This window comes from Pelecanus crispus, chromosome 15, assembly GCF_030463565.1.
Source record: "Pelecanus crispus isolate bPelCri1 chromosome 15, bPelCri1.pri, whole genome shotgun sequence".
NCBI classification, from domain to species: domain Eukaryota; kingdom Metazoa; phylum Chordata; class Aves; order Pelecaniformes; family Pelecanidae; genus Pelecanus; species Pelecanus crispus.
Genome location: NC_134657.1, coordinates 7,726,941 through 7,745,363, shown reverse-complemented (window position 1 = coordinate 7,745,363; position 18,423 = coordinate 7,726,941). Strand labels below are relative to the sequence as shown.

At 49.9% G+C, this 18,423-nt stretch overlaps 1 protein-coding gene across 1 annotated transcript in view; it reads left to right on the top strand.

The window, feature by feature from the left end:
• Window positions 1-2,378: 2,378 nt before the first annotated feature.
• Window positions 2,379-18,423, top strand: part of LOC104037848 (uncharacterized) — a 35,286-nt gene continuing 19,241 nt past the window's right edge. Inside the window, exons 1-4 of the mRNA XM_075721701.1 lie at window positions 2,379-2,565; window positions 11,448-11,522; window positions 12,781-12,830; window positions 14,482-14,535. Coding sequence (XP_075577816.1) covers window positions 2,379-2,565; window positions 11,448-11,522; window positions 12,781-12,830; window positions 14,482-14,535 — 366 coding nt within the window. The remainder of the gene's footprint in view (window positions 2,566-11,447; window positions 11,523-12,780; window positions 12,831-14,481; window positions 14,536-18,423) is intronic.

Sequence of the window (18,423 nt, the reverse complement as noted above, 5' to 3'; positions counted from 1 at the left end):
GTAAAACTCATTTGATTAACATTTATAAAACCACGCATGATTCTTGGAGGGGAATTGCTGCTGAAGAATTAATTGTTATGATTGTTGCTTATTCCCCAGATGCCTGAAATACAGAACTTGGCCGAATTCCGAAGGAAGTATCCTTGTGAGCTCAGATAAGGGATGAACCAACCTGACAGTCAGGCTGTTGGTGCAGGCAAGATCAGTTATAAACCTGGGGTGGGGTCTTAAATAGTAGATCCAAGCTCGGAACGTGGGCAAGGCTCCAGAACGCTTTGTCTGTCCCATGATTTATAGAATCATCTGCATAGATGTATAGAATCATCAAACCCAATAGTTTGGGTTTGAAGGGACCATTAAGAGTCATCTAGTCCAACCCGCCTGCAGCGAGCAGGGACATCTTCAAGATCAAGTTGCTCAGAGCCCGTCCAACCTCACCTTGAATATTTCCAGGGATAGGGAAGTACGCCCGTTCTCTCCTGTTCCTGCCTGTTGCCTGCTAACAACATGGCTGTGCATCACATAGCTGTGCATCACATACCTGGATGAAACAAGCTGGGCTCTGCCAGAAGGGAACAGCTCACATTATGTTATGATTGTTGCTTACTGTGTCCAGTTTTGGGCCCCTCAATACAAGAAAGACATTGAGGTGCTGGAGCGTGTTCAGAGAAGGGCAATAAGGCTGGTGAAGGGTCTGGGGCACAGGGCTGATGGGGAGCGGCTGAGGGAACTGGGGGTGTTCAGCCTGGAGAAGAGGAGGCTGAGGGGAGACCTGATCGCTCTCTACAACTCCCTGACAGGAGGGGGTAGTGAGGTGGGTGTTAGTCTCTTCTCCCACGTAGTTAGCGATAGGACGAGAGGAAATGGGCTCAAGCTGCACCAGGGGAGGTTTAGGTTGGAAATTAGGAAAAATTTCTTTACGGAAAGGGTGGTCAAGCATTGGAACAGGCTGCCCAGAGAGGTGGTGGAGTCCCCATCCCTGGAAGTGTTCAAAAAATGGGCAGAGGTGGCACTTGGGGACATGGTTCAGTCTAGTCTACCCTTGATTGGCTTACAGTAGACTTGGTAGTGTAGGTTAATGGTTGGACTGGATGATCTTAAAGGGCTTTTCCAACCTAAACGATTCTATGATTCTATGATTCTATGATTAAGGGCAGCTGCTTAGGAGAGGCTAAGCTGCCTCGAACACCTGGAAAAAGCCCAACTCATCTTACACCCTTGTACCATCCTCTTGCCTTTATCAGCTCACATTTTCCCCAAGGAAAAAGACACTGCTTTTAAAAACCGTAAGGTTTTAAAGAAATCATTTGAAGGTGTCCTCCTTGTTGATCCATGCAGGTGTCCCTCATCTGCCTCCTGTTAGCAACAGGTGCCAGCAGCAGAGGCTGTGCCTTCGTCCGCCACTTTGGAAAAGGGAGGGGAAAACAAACACGTGGGAGAGGTTGGTGGCTTAAGAGGGGGCGGGGGGGGGGTCGGACGGATGGTGATGCTGCCTCTGCCCGGCCCCAGCCAGCGCCCTGCGGGGGTCCGCAGGCAGCCCGGGAAGGTGGCGGGGCGAGGGGCACCCCCGGGCGATGCGGGCAGGGCTGGGTGCCCCGGGGGCGGGCATGCCGGTTCCCCGCGGAGCCCCCGGTCCCCCGGGGGCGGGCAGCCCGGTCCCCGCGGAGCCCCCGGTCCCCGGGGGGGGCTCCGGGTCGCTGCGGTTGCCCCGGGCCGGCCCTGCCCGCTGCCCCCCCGGCGCGGAGGGCGGACTCGCCGCCGCCGCAGCCCGGATGCCGCCGCCGGTTTCCTGGCCCGGCTCCCGGCCCCGCTGCCGCCGCTTCCTCCCGGAGCGCCGCGGGCTGCGGGCGGGGGAAGCCGCGGGGAGGGGGCAGAAGGGCTTCTCGTCCTCACCGGCTTATTTTTTCCGGTCGGTGCTTCCAGAGGGGGAGGTGGGAACCGCCAAACGCGGCGGTACCCCCTTCCCGCCCCCCACCCCCCTTCCACTGCAGCACATGGGAAGCAAAAGTTTTCCTCCTCCTCCTCTTCCTCCTCCTCCTCCTCTCTCCCGCCGCCGGTTCCCCTCGCCCTCCGCCCAGGCAGCCCCGGGCCGGTCCCCCGGAGCGGTTCGCAGCCGGAGGATGCTCCCGGCGCCTCGGCTGCAGCTCCCGGGCGCCGGGGTTGTGCTGCGCTCCTCTCCCACGGGCGATGAGGAATAAAACGTCGCCGGAGAGTCCTCCGCTCCTCTGAGGGCTGGGAAGGAGGGAAGGCGAGACTTCGATCGCGTCTTGCAGAGGGATCTGCGAATTTGCAGGGGAAAGGCGCCGTTGGGCACAAATCACCAGATGCTTTAGCAACGCCGGAGAGGCAGTGCTACATCGTTTTGCTTCGGCCCCATCATGGGCACTGGCATGTGTTCGAGGAGGCAGAAGGGGCTTCTGCAGACCGGCTTTTGCCTGGTGACCGTGGCGTGTTTGGGCTCGGGAGTTTTCATGTACAACCACTTGCAGCAAAAGGTGCGGAACGCTGAAGCCCTGGCCCAGAAATACAAACAGCAGCAGGAGGCTCTGTCTGCCCAGCTCCAAGGTGAGTGACCCCGCTCCGCCCGTGCTCGCATGCTGGCTGGACTCCTAACGGCAACCTGCTGGCGCTTTGCTGCGCAGCCCAGCGACAAGTGGGGTGCCTTTGAGGAGCAAGGCTCAGCTTTTGGCTTAAAGGAGCTCTAAGGAGACGTTGCTTCTTATTTCCTTCCCCCCTTTGCTGCCTAGAATTAGAATAGCCTCAGATCTGAATCGCTGCTCGCAGCAGCAAGGGGAACGGAGTGTGCTGGATTGGGGAGTTCAGCTGCATCGGCTCTATTCCATTTCTTCTCCCTCTAGTTCCCTTTGGCTGTAGAGACTAGTCCTGTGTCGTTCGCAACGTGAAGCAGTCACAGTGCCCACAGGACTTCCAGGGGCTGCTTAGGCAGGCTCCCAGGTGCGGCTCCACTCTGGCCTCCGCGAGCGTCTGTCCAGAAAGCGGCCAGGGAGGCAGGGGCTCCGTTACTGAAGTTGGTCGTCATGCTCTCCACTGCCCGTTGCCTTTGCAAGGAGGCAAACCTGTCTCCTCAAGAGACTGCTCTGTGCCTAGAAAGTCTTGCCAGCTTGTTTGGGGCTGGTAGGTGCTGCAGCACAGAGCTCCTTAAAAAGCAGGGAGGAGGAGGAGGAGGAAGAATTGGCTTTTCTGAGCCCGCTGACCAGCAGTTGGTTCCTCTGGCAAGAGCTGCCAGAAGATGGGAAGGCAAGCATCGTATGTGTACTCCCCCTCCCCTTCTCTCCCTCATTTGTCCTCCTTCCATAAATGTCGAACTGTGGGAGAATGACATTTTAGCCCCTGGAGAGATCGCAGTAAGGAAGGCTGAGGACACATGTTACTCCATTGCCGAACTCTTATCTTCTTTGTCCGGTCTGTCCTTCCAGCCTTACCGTGTCCGCCAAAGCTGTGTTTCCAGCACCTGTCGCTAGATCTGGAGTCTCTGGGGGGATTTGCTGAGCTCCCTGTAGAGAGGTTTGGTGAGGATCCACTCTTTGGTAGCCAGCAGTTGTGTGTCTGATGCTGGAGTTGGGCTTGGTTCTGGAGTGCCCGCAGAAAGAATTTTATTTGGACAAAATATTTTTTTTGCCTGTGGATCTAGTGACTCAAGGTCAAGAGATTCATTTTGCACTTTTTCTCCTAACAAGTGGGTTTAGATCATAGTGTTTAAATCCAGAGCTCTTCCTCAGGCTAAAATCAAATATGGGGTATGCGTTACGACCTCTGTTGACATAGCCAGCGACATCATTTCTATAGCCTGTATTGCTGGGGAATTCTGCGGATCTGTGACTCAACTTATGTACCTTTTAGGGTTAAATCTCTTCAATGGTTTTATGTGTAGCATTGGGATGCAAATGGAACGTTGTGTATGTGTGTCTTGTGCCCTGGGCTGTGTGTTTCTACCTGTAAACTGGGAAAGCGGAGCGTGGTGTGTTTTGTTTGTCCCAAGGAAAACATGCTTTAAAAAACCCAATCAATCTTGTGAATTGACCTAGTGTGTGTATAGGTTTAGTGCTATTATCTTATGTTTTGTTTCCACTTCTTACTCTAGCACAAGGCAGTCAAACAGCTACAGCTCCTAATGTGTTGCACAAACCCAGCCACAGCGATTTCCACCTGCATCCTGTGTTTTGGAAAGCAAACAGCAGCAGGGCAGAAGTTAGCCCACATTCCTTTCTGGTGTGTCAGCATCTCTTGCTTCTCTTGGAGAGAGGGGCTGGTTCTTCAGAGAATAAGATGACAGTGGTAACCTCAGGGAACCCCAGTTTTGGGAACAGCAGGCTCAAGCTGAGACAGGCTCATAATATTTTTTTTCCACCCAAATATGTTTGAATGGCAGAGCTGTAGCCTGTTGCTGGGGTTTCTAACCCTCTGTCAGTCCTGCTATTCCTAAATACAGTTGTTGCCATGGAGACCTTTTTTATTTTGAGAAGACACTTACTTGTCCAACAATTTTAACGCAGGCAAAGCTGCTTTTTGGATTTGGCTGGTGGGAGAAGCCTAGCAATTGGCAGATAGAAGCCGTGTTCATGGAAGTCTTAAAGCGCAGTGGCGTCTTGCGCGTACGTCCGTGGCTCTTGTGCCGTCGCCTTGCAGCGCTGCTCCCTGCGGTGCTTTGGTGCTGAACGCAGGAGCGTGGGCAGCCGGGGCTCTGGGCTCTGGGCTCTGTCCCTGCCCCTGTGCTGACTTGTTGCATGACTTCAATTGCCGTGTCTTCTGCATCCGATTTCTGTCTTTCCAGCTCTGCAAGAGGAGGATGTGTTGTTCTGAGTACTGGAATTCGGTACTGTTTAGTGCTTCAGGTGTCTCCTTTCAGCTATCGAGTGTTTCCTACCCTTCATGTATCCAAGTACAATATATGGTTAATGCTTCTGGTAGCCTCTGTAAATAAAGCTTGAATGTGTGGTGCTGGGCCAAGAGTTGAGTGAAAGGGAAAAGGAAAGCAAGCGGAGGAGGGAGCGAAGCTGTCGTGAAACCAGCACTGCCTGTCCTGTGTGCTGTCTTCTGGCTGCACGTAGGGCAATGGTTCTCATCTACTCTTCTAAAATAACAGCAAAGCAGCTGCTGACTTTGCTGTTGGGTAAAACACGTTGTGTGAGAAGAAAGGGAGGGATTGTTGTGTGTGTGGCCCTGCCCCCCGATTGTCTGGTGGTTGGTGCCCCTTGTCCTGGCCAGCTCTTGGCTGCGTGCAGAGGTAGCATTTGCTGTGACCCTGTACCCTCCTCTCGCATTGCGGTCCAGATGGTCCAGGAGGAAAATCTGCTTGGCTCTTCTGTCCCTCTGCATCTTCTGTTTCTGCTGGGTGGGGTTGGAGGGATGTCTGAAAGTGCATGGAGACACCTTGCCAAATGCTGGGCTCTCCCTCGTGGGCTGTGGTTCGGGGGGCTTTGGTGTTGTGTCACGGGGCTCAGAGGGGATTAGAGACACAGCCTGGCAAGCTGTGACCTGGTGCGCACTTCAGATGAATCTGTTCTGTCTCGGCCCCCACCCCAAACTCATGCCGCGCTGAGTTACGTAGCAGGTGGCTTTAAGTGAAGTGTTGCTTTGCCACCTCCCACTCTCCGTAGGTGTGCGCGCGTACGTATGAGCACACTGCTGGCTGGAGGTTCTGAGTGAAACCGGGGAGAGTTTATTTCAGTCAGTTCGCTAACAAATGGCACTCTTTGAGCAGATGGGGAGGAAGGGTGCATTTATAGTGCCATCCGCTTCTGTCTGACGTTCCTGATCTGGCCTGACAATGGCACATCAAACTGCTGTCTGGGGTGGAGGAATTTTCCCTCTCGCAGCAGGCTGCCGTTGCGCAGCGGCTGAGCATAAGGGTGCAGCGCTCCTGTCCTCACCGTTGGGTGTCTCTTGCCCAATCTGTCTTTCCTTTCCCACCCCCCTGGACCGGCGAGGGAGGCATGATAAGCCTGGCTGTTGTTCTGCTCCCCTTGTCCCTTGCTCCGGATGATTCCTGAGCCTGAGCGACTGGTGCCATGGGTGATTAGTTGTGATGTGACTGGATGAAGACTGGCAGGAGTCTCCGATGCCTCTAACAAGGAGAGCAGAAGAGAAGAAAGCTTTTTCTGGGTGATTAGCTATGAGGGGGGAAGGAGCACAGTGCAGTCTGGAAATTAGTGTTGATCTCTTGGAGCTGCGAGCCACGGGCAGGGTGACGACTCTTTCCACAGCACGTGCTGTTGGCACAGAGATGGCTTCATGAACTGTGCACCGTGCATGGCTTTAGCAGAACCAGAGCAGCAAATCTGCCTTGCTGCATGAAAGCAGGGAGCTAGCATGCCCTCCTGGCTTTCCCAGGCAGGGGGAAAATGAAAACACTTGAACAGAAGAGGAGTAAAACCTGGGGCTGTTGGCAAGACTGGAATCACTCTCCTCTTGTGGATCTCTTAAATTCTGCCTGCCAGATGTTTATCTTGGTACTCTGTGGTACATGAAGCAACCCCTTCACACAATTGCTGTGTTTTCTGTGGTCTTTTAAAATGAGAATGAGTCTGTGGAAGGCCTGACCTGTTCTTCGTTCCCAAAGGCAAGGCACTGCAAGGGATTTCATTGTTTCAGCAGTTCGAGTTCTGCATTTTAGCTCATTTGGCAGCAGGTGACAGTGTTTTAGTGCTGACTTCTGGCTGAATTCCAGCCTGGAGTTAGACACTGACCACCCTCCATTCTCTCCTGTAATTGCAAATTGTTAAAGACTTCCTGGCTTCCTGTCCACTGAAGCTGTACAGTGCCATTTTGGTCTGCTAAGTTGTTGCTGTATTCCACCACAAAGATGAGTAGAAAGACTACTTTATGCAGTACTTACTCGCTGCTTTGTGTAAAGCTGAACCCACCTTTTCTGGGCTCTGGAGACCTGAAGGAATGGCAGGAGAGATTATAACTTTTTTTTTTCTCTAAACACTGGAGGTTACTTCAGCTTATCTTACTTTTTAAAAAAAAAAAAAAAAAGTGTCAGGAGAGCCAGATTTTGTGTCCTAAACTTCTGAATAAACAGCCTACGATATAGAAATGTTCCTGAAGACTCATCTGCTTTGTGGTGCTTGCATTAGGATTTGTGGTTATGGGTGTTAGCACAAGCCTACTGCTATAGATGCTTTCCTGGGCTTTGGTTCCCCATTTACTAGGTGAGATCAATAGCACTTGGTAGCTTGGGGTCATCTAAGCAGACTTTTTCCGTACAAAATATTTATTTGCCTGCTCCTGTGCTGAGAGTGCATGGCTGTTTTGAGTGAGGCTGTAGCTGTTCAACTTGCCTTCTGTGGTACCCTGTGCACTTTGCCATTCTGGCTGGTGGAGCACAATTCCAGTTGTGTCAGAGGTTGGTCGCTGCCTCAGTAGCCCTGGGTCCTTCAGCTGCAGGGACCTGGCGAGGTGGGTACCCTTGGGGTGAGTTTCTGACCCTGGTCACAGGCTCTGTTTTCTTTCAGTATACTCAGGTTAGTAGAAAATGAAATGAACTGCCTGCAGGAGAAACTCCAACATGGGGTATTCCTCTAAAACCAGAACCCCTGAGGCAAATGCAGACTGGAAGCTCAGAGTATGTGAAAGGGCTTGGTAAAGCCTGTGAATTGCTGGGCATCCCTAACAGTCCCAGCAGCCACGACTTTTCATTGCTGGTGTGAGGTTCCCATCACATCAAAGGCTTGTCCTCAGGTGCTCTGCTACATAAGACTGCAAGAAAGTGAGATGCTTGTCACAGAAACATGAGTGCCCAGAGCTCACAAATCTTTGGGAAGTGGCTGACGTTCTTAAGATGACAATTTCTTTGAACAAGGCTTTTTAGCATGTAGTGACGAAGCACCCACGGTCTCTTGTGTGCTTGGTTGGGCTGGGGAAGCCCTCAGGGTGATGTCTGAGTAGTCTGTTGGGAAAAGTGTTTCTAAAAATAAAGCTGTCATGAAGTAGACACTTGGACAGCTGCAGTGATGGGCTTGCTGCTTAGTGATGTGCTCAGCAGGGAAAAAAATCCTTCCAGATTGAAACCAAATATTTCTGTGGTAGTGGTTTGGACAATCATCGAATCGTTTAGGTTGGAAAAGACCTTTAAGATCATCCAGTCCAACCATTAACCTAACATTACCAAGTCCACACTAAACCAATAATATGGTATTTTTCTCATTTCAGAGGAAAATATTAATGAAGTGGCCCAGCCCAGGGGAAGCATCTTCACCTTTGGGATGTCTGTCTTTGTTAACTAGGGAAGGTAACAAAGAGAAGGAGATAGCGTGGCTGGCGGCAATAGGAATTCCTGACCCAGGACACTGGCCCTTCCCGCTCCATGAGGGAGGTCAAAAGTGACAGTGGGAATTAGGGGGGTCAGGGGAGACGGCTGGGATGTGAATGTGGGAATGGGGAATGGCTCCTCAATCTGGGGTGGGACTGAGCTTGGCACATGGTGATCCCAGAGCTGGCAGAGCCTAAAACATAGTCCTTGTCCCTGCAGTGCCTAAAACCAGTGTAGTCCAAAAAAGCCAACTTGTCTGTCTTGTCCTGCTGAAGCCTTGATTTCAGTACAGGAAAAGTCACTGCCTGGAGGCAGTTGCTCCCCAGGGGACAACGGGATATGGAGACGTTTGGATCCAGTTTGTATCTTGAAGCTTGAGCCTGGGCTCCAGCTGCCCTCAGTATCTAGGCTGCTTGCCTACCTGGCTAGCTGGGGCAGTGCCCCCAGAAGGCTTAGGAAGCAGCTGTACTACAGTCGGCAAAATCCTTAGGATTCAACACTTTACCACGCCTGGCTTAATTTAGCCCTTCTTTTTCCCCCGATTTGCTCAGGTACTCAGCTGTTGCTGGAGATCACTGTAAATATTAACAGATCCACTGCTGGTAAAAGTATTACAAAAATCCCAAGCTTGGACCTAGCCAAAGTCACGAGCTTAGCTTAAAAATCATGGAGTTGAATCATGTGGAAGCTCTTTTTCTGTGCAGAAAAGGCATTTCCAAGTGGGGAAAAAAACCACCAGCCATTGTCAGGGTCCTGGTAAAGCCACCAGACTTGGATTTGTTGTGATCCAACAGAAGTATGCAATAGCGAACCAGGCTTTTAAAGAAGCTGGATAAAATAATTCAACTGTACTGTCAGGTCTGCCCTGCGTGAAGTTGCAGGGGGATGTGGCTCATAAAGGTGAGGAATGCTTCCCTTGAATGCCCAGCTTTGATTAAAAAGCTCTTGGAGAATGGTCATGGCAGCAGTGCTTTGCTGCCTGGTGAAATTAGTCTTCCATGCACTTAGTGTAATTAGGAGACCTGCTGCAAGGAAGACACAGTCTAAAAATGCAAGGAACAGTTGCCATTTTGCAATGCAGAAGGAAGAGGTGAGGCATAGGGAGGCTGTGAGTTCTGTGGGGTTCTGAAGAACCGGGTGGCTTGAATTCCCTGCCTGGGGAGAAGTGGGTGGGCCAGCAGAAAGTGGTTTTTTTGGGGTGGTTTTTTTGTTTGTTTTCCTTCAGGGGCTACAGAGGTGTCAGGCTTGGAGATGGTAGAAGGAAGGACTATTCTGGTCAGAAAGTCTGATTCTTTGTAGTCCCTACCTCAGCCTTGCAGTTCCTGGCTGATCTTTAGCATTGTTTAGAAAAGTGTCCTAGCCTGATTTTTAGGATGCTAGAACTGCCTAGAGCTCTTCTCTACGTATATATTGAGAGAGACACCTGCACTATCATAGGCTTGGTGCCACTGATGGTCAACACTGTAAAATACTAGATATGCATATGGATGTTTTGTGTCTCTTATTTCCCCAGATTGGAGTGCGCGCTCTCGGGCAGCAAACCACCTGTTAACGCAGGACATACACAGCCTTCGCTGCTCCCGTATGACCTGAGTGGAGCTGGTGGTCTCTGTAGATTCGCTTGCAGTGAGAGCCTGAATCACTCGAGGCTCTTGGCTTGGCAGGATTTCAACAAGGAATGGGTTAGCACTTGTTTTATGCGTGCAGATATCATCCCACTTTGTTCGTTTTCCTGGAGACTGCGCATCATGGCACGACTTGCCACCAAAGGTCTTGGCTCCAGCGGCAAATTTCTTGTATTGCCCCTGCCCTCTGAATTGCCGCCCGCTGCCATTCTGGCGTGGTGGCGGTCTCTGTGCAGGGGGGATGGAGGAGCCTAGTGCAGCCGAGTGCTGTGACTCGGGGGAAAGCTCTTGGTTAGCACTCAGACATCAGAGTGGATTAAAATCACCATGCATCAGGAAGCTTCTCTGGCACTTTCATCTGTCATGTGGCTGCAGTACGAAGCAGCCTCATCCCTCTCCCTTCTCGGCTCCTGTGCAGAGTACAGATGCTCTTTTGTGCGTAATGGGAGAGGGAGCTGCTTGGCTCACTTTTCCTTAGGTGCCTGAGGGCCAGTTAATGGTTGGGTTGTGCAAGGGGAGAAAATGTCTCCGCTGCGTGCTGCTGATGCCTTTACAGAACAGATGACCTGGGAGGCTCTGGCTATCTTGAGCCTGGGAGTGGATTTAGCCGGCAAATACACAGTTTAGCCACTGGCCACTAAAGCCAGATCTTGGGCTTTGCAGCTTGGACTCCAAAGCAAAACCCAAATGCAAATATTCACAGGATGTCAGACTGGTGTGTTATATCAGGAATATCCATTATCTGTAGTCCAACTGTCCCCACCCTGCTCCAGACCTTATCTGTTCATAGTTAGTAAAAAAAAATCATAGAATTGCTGAGGTTGGAAAAGACCTTTAAGATCATCAAGTCCAGCTGTTAACCTAGCACTGCCAAGTCCACTGCTAAACCATGTCCTGAAGCGCCACATCTATATGTCTTTTAAATACCTCCAGGGATAGGGACTCAACCACTTCCCCGGGCAGCCTGTTCTAATACTTGACTACCCTCTGGGTGAAGAAATTTTTCCTAATGTCCAATCTAAACCTCCCCTGGCGCAACTTGAGCCCATTTCCTCTCACCCTATCGCTTGTTACTTGGGAGAAGAGACCAACACCCACTTCACTGCAACCTCCTTTCAGGCAGTTGTAGGGAGTGATAAGGTCTCCCCTCAGGCTCCTTCTCAACTGCAAAAAAAAAAAAGTGAGTCTCCTTTTCAAGAAGTGCAAATAGCGTGTAGCTGGACCTGACCCTTTCACTGTTTAGGACATCGGGCATCTGCATGTATTTCAGGACTGTTGATTTGCTTGGTCTGGATTTTATGTGTGAACTACTGTGTGCTTGACAACAAGCTAACTTAGAAACCAAGTGATGCAGGCCATTCAAAATGGGAAAGGCTCTTTTGCACAAGTCATCTTTCTTGGGCATTTGCTGGCCCGGTCCACAGCAGCATTTGAGGTCCTCATATGCCCTGGTCACATGACCTGCAAGAGGCTTGTTTTGGGGAAAAGAATGCATGGGAAGAAATTTCGGGGTTTATCTCACGCTGTGCCTCTTTCTGCTTCCCTAGTTGTGTATGAGCACAGATCCCGGCTAGAACGATCCTTGCAGAAGGAGCGAGGGGAACACAAGAAGACGAAGGAAGGTGAGTCTCTTGCATGGGTGGCCAGCTAACCCTCCAGCTGCCCTGTGGGGAGACGTGTGTGTCGTACCCAAAGCGTTTTCTGCCTTCAGGGCCATGTGTGGATGTACTGAATGCCCCCGCAGCGAGATTCGTCCCTGGCTTGTACTTAGAGAATAGCTAACTGACTTGTCCATTGCCCATGAGCAAAAAGGTGCGGGGAGGTGGGTTCTGTTCTCTCATATTCCTACACATGTCCTCAGCCTAATCTGTGAGTAACAGCACCCACGTTGTGGTGTTTGAGCACTTCCAGTGACAGATAAACCTGGCACCAGAGCCTGCTTTTTTTTCTTGGAAATATGTAAACTTTCTTAAAGTGATCTGAAGATGCTGAGTTCTACAAGTGCTTAATAATATTAGCATCCTTGCGCTCCATAATACATGGGCAATACAGACTGTCAGAGCCTTTAAAGCTGACGTACAAAAGTAGACAGACACATGCAGGATATTTTAAGACCACGAAATACAACAGAAAGTAGAAAGCTAATAGATTAGCTCATGTAATTTTCAGTGGAGTAGTGTGCTTGGATGTCAGACCCCTTTGCACCTGATTGTTGGCAACTTAATAGCTTGGCTTTTGTCTTCAGAACTGGTGTGTGGAGTAACATCACTACTCCTTACTCCTACATGCGCTGTGTTTCTGGCAATGCTGACAGACAGTATCCAGGTTTGGCTGTAGCTATGTGGCTATATAGCTAAGGGAGAAGCTGCATTTCTGCCTCTTCTTTTGGTTATTTGGTGGGGACTGACTGAGAAAATGAAGCATCCTAACAAATATTATCTTGTCACGGGACCTTCCCATTTTAAGAAGGGGGTGCAGATGAGATCAGCAGATGAGTTCCTTTTGGTCTCACAGAAGCTTTGATTTCTAGTCATCTCCCATTTCAGAGCACCCTAAATCCTTACACAGCTTCAGTGACATCAAAATGTAGCCGTGGGTGCTGAAGTAGGAAGTCACCAATGCACTTGCCTATAGAATGGGAAAGGAAGGACATTTGGGCCAGACTAGATGGGTGGACAGCTCTCGTGGAAAACACTGCCGCCTTTCTGAGGGCATTGAGCGGAGTATCTTAGCAGCATCTGCATTCCAGCTTGTCGAGCTGCAGCCTTTTGCTCAGCAAGGGGCTGATTTCCTCCTTCCCTCCCTCCCCCCAACAGAATATAAACCAGATCCTTGTTAAATTCCAGCTCATTAAATTGTCTTCTCTTCTTCCATGTCTAGATTTTTTAGTGTATAAGTTAGAAGCTCAGGAAGCTCTCAACAAGGAGAAGGTAGGTATGGTTTATTCCTCAGAGTGCATGTGTGCAATAATGGTAAAGGTTTTTCTAGTACCACCACAGCCATGAGGCCGGTGCTGCTGTCTGGAAGGCGTGAAAGACTGAGTGTGTATGGTACAAGATGAACTTTGGCTGACTTCACCTTGCAAGGCTGTTGGTGTGTGAGGATTTACTTCATCTTAGGGAAAGACTAAGATGTGCTAGAGCTATTCTCCCATGTGCGATAGCAGAGTAGATGACTTGATTATCAGCTCCCGGTGTGGCAGCGAGTCCTGTGCTGCAGTCTGAGGAGAGAATTGCTGTTTCACGGTATAGAAGAGTCCTGGGGAAGTTGAATGCAAGGCACGCCACAGGGAACATGGAGAAGAAAGGCCATGGTGGTGTTGGGGAAAGCACATCCATTGTTTTCTGTCTCCAGGGATTGTCAAATGATTTCCAGTAGCCTGTGGACTTCTCATTTGGCAGGGAAAGGAAGGACTCTTCAGTGAAGGTTAGGAAGAAACGCATCCCTGGGTTACAGTCTGTCCCATTCACTTGAAGTTGTAAGGCTGGTGTTATTCCTTTCTCAGAGCATCTGTTGATGAGATGCTGGAGAGGAGGAATTGCTTTTAGCCTGCTCATCTGTGGGTGAATGTCATCCTGTTACAGAAAGAAACTCATGGATGAATATCTGAATACTCTAAATGTCTGGGCAGCTCCCTTGCAATCCGTGCTCATTTGCTGGTAATATTTAATACCGTATTGAGTATGTATCAGATAAGTTAAATTGTGGGTTGTAGTGGAACTCTCTGCATGGTGGTTAGTGTGCACTTCCGTGGTGCTGCTTAGTGTCTCAGCCATGTTGCTTTAAGCACCCCAAAGGTAGATCCCAGCAGATGTTTGGAAAACTGCATATAATGGGGAAAGCTGCAGCATGTCCCCTCTCACATGCCACTACTGCTGTTGGGACTCAGCCTTCGAGCGCAGATGGCTGAAGGCTTTCGCACCCGCTGCATTGAGATGCTGGTGCTACAGTGAAGAACGGTACCCTGGGGACAAAGAGGAAGAACGTGACCCTTAGCAAGGCATGAGCAGATCTGTTAAACTGGCACAGACCCCTCTGTGGGCACATGTAAATCCCTCTCCACTGCCGGTTTGTGTCATTTGAGCTTAGTTTGATAGCTGTACTTAGTTACAGGAGTTTGCTTTAGGCTTACTCACTTGCTTAGTGATCAATTTTTTTTGTTAAATGGTGCAATTTTTGTGTGTAGGCGAAAGCCTTAGCTCCGGTGCTGTCTGCCTCCCCCTCAGCTGCTGCGAAGAGCGCTCAGCCTGCTTTGGGGGGATTTTACTGTGCAAAGCTCTTTCAGCGCTGGGCCTGTCCTAGATAAAGAACTGAAGACTGGCGAAAATGACTCTGCGAATCAAAAGAGCGCAGTTAATTAGCTGGTAGCTAGGTTGTTTTAAAAGGGCTCTTCCCCAGCCGTGCTTGGGCTGCGTGCTCTGCCGGTCCCCGTGGCAGGCTGGTTCCCAGTCGCCGTGTGCGCGTGAAGGGGCGGCGAGAACTTGCTGGTGGTGCAGTGGCTGGGCGGGCGCTCGTGTGTGTTTCTCCCTGCCTTAGGTTTTTCTGGGATCTAACGGCACTGTTGAATCTCTTTCTTTCCAGCAAGATTCTATGAACAGATACGGGGCCCTCAGTTCCCAGCACAAGATACTGAAGGTAAGGGAGGAGTCTGGCTTCGCGTACTCACCATCTGCTGCGTGTTAAAGAATGCTCCCTGGAAGGAGAGTCAGTGCTTTCGCTTGCCAGAGATGCCTGGGAGAGACCAAGGGCTTCGTGCAGCCAGTGCCAGCACAGAGGGAGGAGAGCACATGGTGGTGTTGATCTGCATTCCTTCCTGACTATTCAGGTTTCCTATTTATTCTGTTGGGCTTTGTAGGAGACTGCAGCCTTCACCTATGCCTCGTTTCAACGGTAGCCTTTGTGCACTTTATCGCACAGGAGTTCTGTTGTTCAGTGTCGTCTTTTCTGGGTCTCTGAGTGTGAAAATGGGTCTGTTCATTGTAGCTTGCCCTTTGGGCTACTACGCTGTATTCCAGTCCAAGGAAGAGGCTCAGAGGGGTGCGGCTTATAGCGTTTTATAGCTCACTGCATGCTCTACCTGAAGCATATCTTGATGTTAAAGTTTGCTTTTGTTAGAGCAATCCAGCTGTGGCTGGTGATGGTGGGTTTTAAATGTTTTTAGTTAGAGCACTGGCAGTAAAATGGTAATTTAATTCTGGGATGTAGAAAGAGGGCTAGGTTCCAGCAACCCTTAGCACCGCTGGGTTGTATTTCCTGAGCGGACTTGGACCTCCAGCTGCCTGGCTTTTGGATTCAAACTTTGGGAAAAGGGAAGTACAGTTCTGTCTCTTGGGTATTATCCAGCACTGCGGATTCTGGGAACACTTCGCAATAGTAACGTTCCTCTTCATAGCAACTGCAGTCTGAGCAGAATGCTCTGGTTTGCTTGTCTCAAGGGGACAGTGAGAGCATTTCGTCCTGGCTCCCTTTCTCTTGCTTCCTTTTATTGGGAGGAAAAAAAAAATCTCTTTTTTTTTTTTTTTAAACTACATTTATAGCTGCTGAAAGACAGGCCAGCCCTGGGACTGCAGTGTGGTAGATTTCAGCTCCCCCACCCTGAAAAAGCAGTATTTGGCTCAACTTCTAGCTAGTTATGAGACTGAGCAACGCTTCTGTTACTGGAGCACAGGCAAAAAATGCGTCCCACTGGTACCAGCTTCCTCGGGAGGAAGGTGGCTGCCAGCAATACCATCGCCTAGGCAGTAGGCATGTAATGCTGACCAGAAGCACTAACTGTTAAGTTGGAGGTCCCAAATATGACCAAAGACTTCCATGAAGCCACGTCGGCATATCTGGCTTTGGTGTTTCTGGCCACTGCCGTCATTCTGATCTGTATTGAAGTCATCTATGTCTGATTAACATCTGCAGCTGGCACACCAGGCTCAAAGGGGCAAGGGGCTTGACTTTGTCCAAAAATAGCAGCTGCAGTAGTTGCCTGTGGATTGCCTGGATTCCCGCTGGGGCCAGACTTTGTCTTGCAATTCCTTTCATCCTCTTGAGTGGAGATTAAAATTTTTTATCATCATCATTCTGCAGGATGCATCCTAGCATCCACTGGAATAGGCAGGCAAGGAGGCAGGTGGCTTTAAACAAAAGATATTTTTGACACGGACTTCCTGAAACTGCTGGAACATGGAAACTTGCAAGGAGGTGTGCCCTTCCTTTGCTTGTGGACGAAGCATCCAGTTACTGATTCCATTTTCTACAATGCTGTCTGCAAAGCTGCTTTCTAAATCATGGCAGAAATACATGTTTCTGAGGTACTTTTATTTTCTTCTTTCCCTTTGCCAGCTCCCCCACCCAGCCATTTCCCCAGAGATCTCAGTGAGATAGAGCTACTGCATAGCTGATGCATCTTGGACATTACACGTTGTCTGAAGAGCAAAGGGAAGGTGGGATGAGAGGACTTGCTGGTCTGAATTAGTACAGCTGAGTTGAAGGACTCTGGATTTTTTGAAAGATTAGCTGACTTCTTGAATGATATGATTGCCCTGTGCTGGTTTTGGCTGGGATAGCGCTAATGTTTTCCATAGTAGCTAGTATGGCGCTATGTTTTGGATTTGTGCTGAAAACAGTGTCGATAGTGCAGAGATGTTTTAGTTACTGCTGAGCAGTGATTACGCAGAGTCAAGGCCTTTGGCTCTTTGAGTCTGGAATGCAGAAAGAGGGCTAGGTTCCAGCAACCCTTAGCACTGCTGGGTTGCGTTTCCTGAGCGGAGTGGGACCTCCAGCTGCCTGGCTCTGGATCCTCTCCCCCATCCCTCTTGGGGTAGTGAGCTGGCTGGGGTTAGACCGTGACACGCCATATTGCAGCGTTGGCGTGACGGGTAAGGGCACAGTGAAATGGCATGGCAGCATGGTCTCTCTGTGTTCTGTCACCTCCAGCCGCACTTGTACATGATTTGCACAACGCTCATGTCCTGGGTCTTGCAATTTCTGCTTGACTGAGTAAAACAGCGTATCTGTAAGGTAGAGAAGGGAATGACATTACAGTCAGGTGGGCAGCTCTGGCCATGAGAGGTTCCTGGCTTCCTCGGCGCTGTCAGCATACCTGGCTTTGGTAGAACTGACTGGGGCAAGAATGCTCTGCTTAGAGTTAAGTTGCTTCTCTGAAAAATAATCACACGTAGCATGTTCCAGACCTCCTGTCCTGCAACTACAGTAAAACAGCACCTTTAGGTTCTTCCTAAAGTTTGCATACATTGGTCACAGCCATCCTCAGAAACCAGCTGGGAATGAGGATGCTCTGTGTGCTTAATGGGCTGGGCCAGGCCTCAGGTGCTTTGTGTGACCTTGGTCAAGGCACTTATCTCTCTCCAGCCTCTTGCTGCTGTCAAAGGATGAACACTCCCTCCCTTCTTCCTGGCTGTGAGCAGGCTGGGGACAGGCATTATGCACATCACCTGCCAGACAGAATATGGGCTAGAAATGAATTGACCTGAGCTGATGAGGACTTAAAATTCCTTGAATTGCTTGAAGTTTCTTCTTAAAATCAATTCTTACTTGTTAATGTTAGTGGCTTCTGAGGTGTTTAGTATCAAAATGATTTTAGGGATGTGGTTCCTCTGCAGTGCTTTCTGCCGGTGGCTCTGATGAGAGCTGTAAGTACCTAATGTCTTTGAAAGCCAAAGCAGGAATCTTTTACTCTCTTTATTTTCCTTCCTGACCTTGTGATCTGATTAACCTGACATTCTTGTGTCTCCTCTTTGTTCTGTCCCTGGGACCCCTCCATACTGATAGCTTTTTTTCCTCTGCATTGCATGTGTTTTTGGAGCACAGTTATTTCTCTCCTTTTAGTGGAGGATAATTGCTTCAGGGGAGAATGCCTGGGCCATAGATGCTTTGTTTTACTAGGGATAAATGCAATCACTGATAGCACTTAGAAGTTCGGGTTTTTTTTTTTTTTAAAAAGAAGATTATTTTTTAACAGGAAGGCGGATTGAAATTGCTGCCTGAGTCCTGAGGAGCTAATTGTGTGGAAGGGCCAGGGTTCACCTGTGAGCCAATCAATCTGCATACGTAATTGGTGTTGACAAACTGAATGTGGAAGGACTCTCTAGGTTACCATGGGAACAAAAAAGGAGGTGAATTCTGGTTCAGTGGGTCTGAGCAAAAGGATGTCTCAGCATGTTTGTTCTTGGGCTCTACGAGAGGAGGGGAGAAGGGAACAGCTCTTCAACCCGCTTCTATCTGATGGATTCTTGGCCTGCTTGGAATAGTCTGTGGTCTTGTAGAGTCTTGTTATCCTGGCATTCTATGCCTGTGAGCTCATGTTAGTATGGGGAATGTGGGCTCTCTCTAGTCTCTCCATGTGAGGGGACGTGGTATCCTCGCAAAAGCTCTCCCTCCTGTTCTAGCAGCTTGGAGTGGGGGGTGGGAGAACTGCCAGGCTATTGGGAAGCGAACGAAGCAGAGAACAACCTGAGTGTTGAGGTGTCTGTGTGTCCGAAGTGACTAGCAATACCTGCACACAGAAGGGCAACG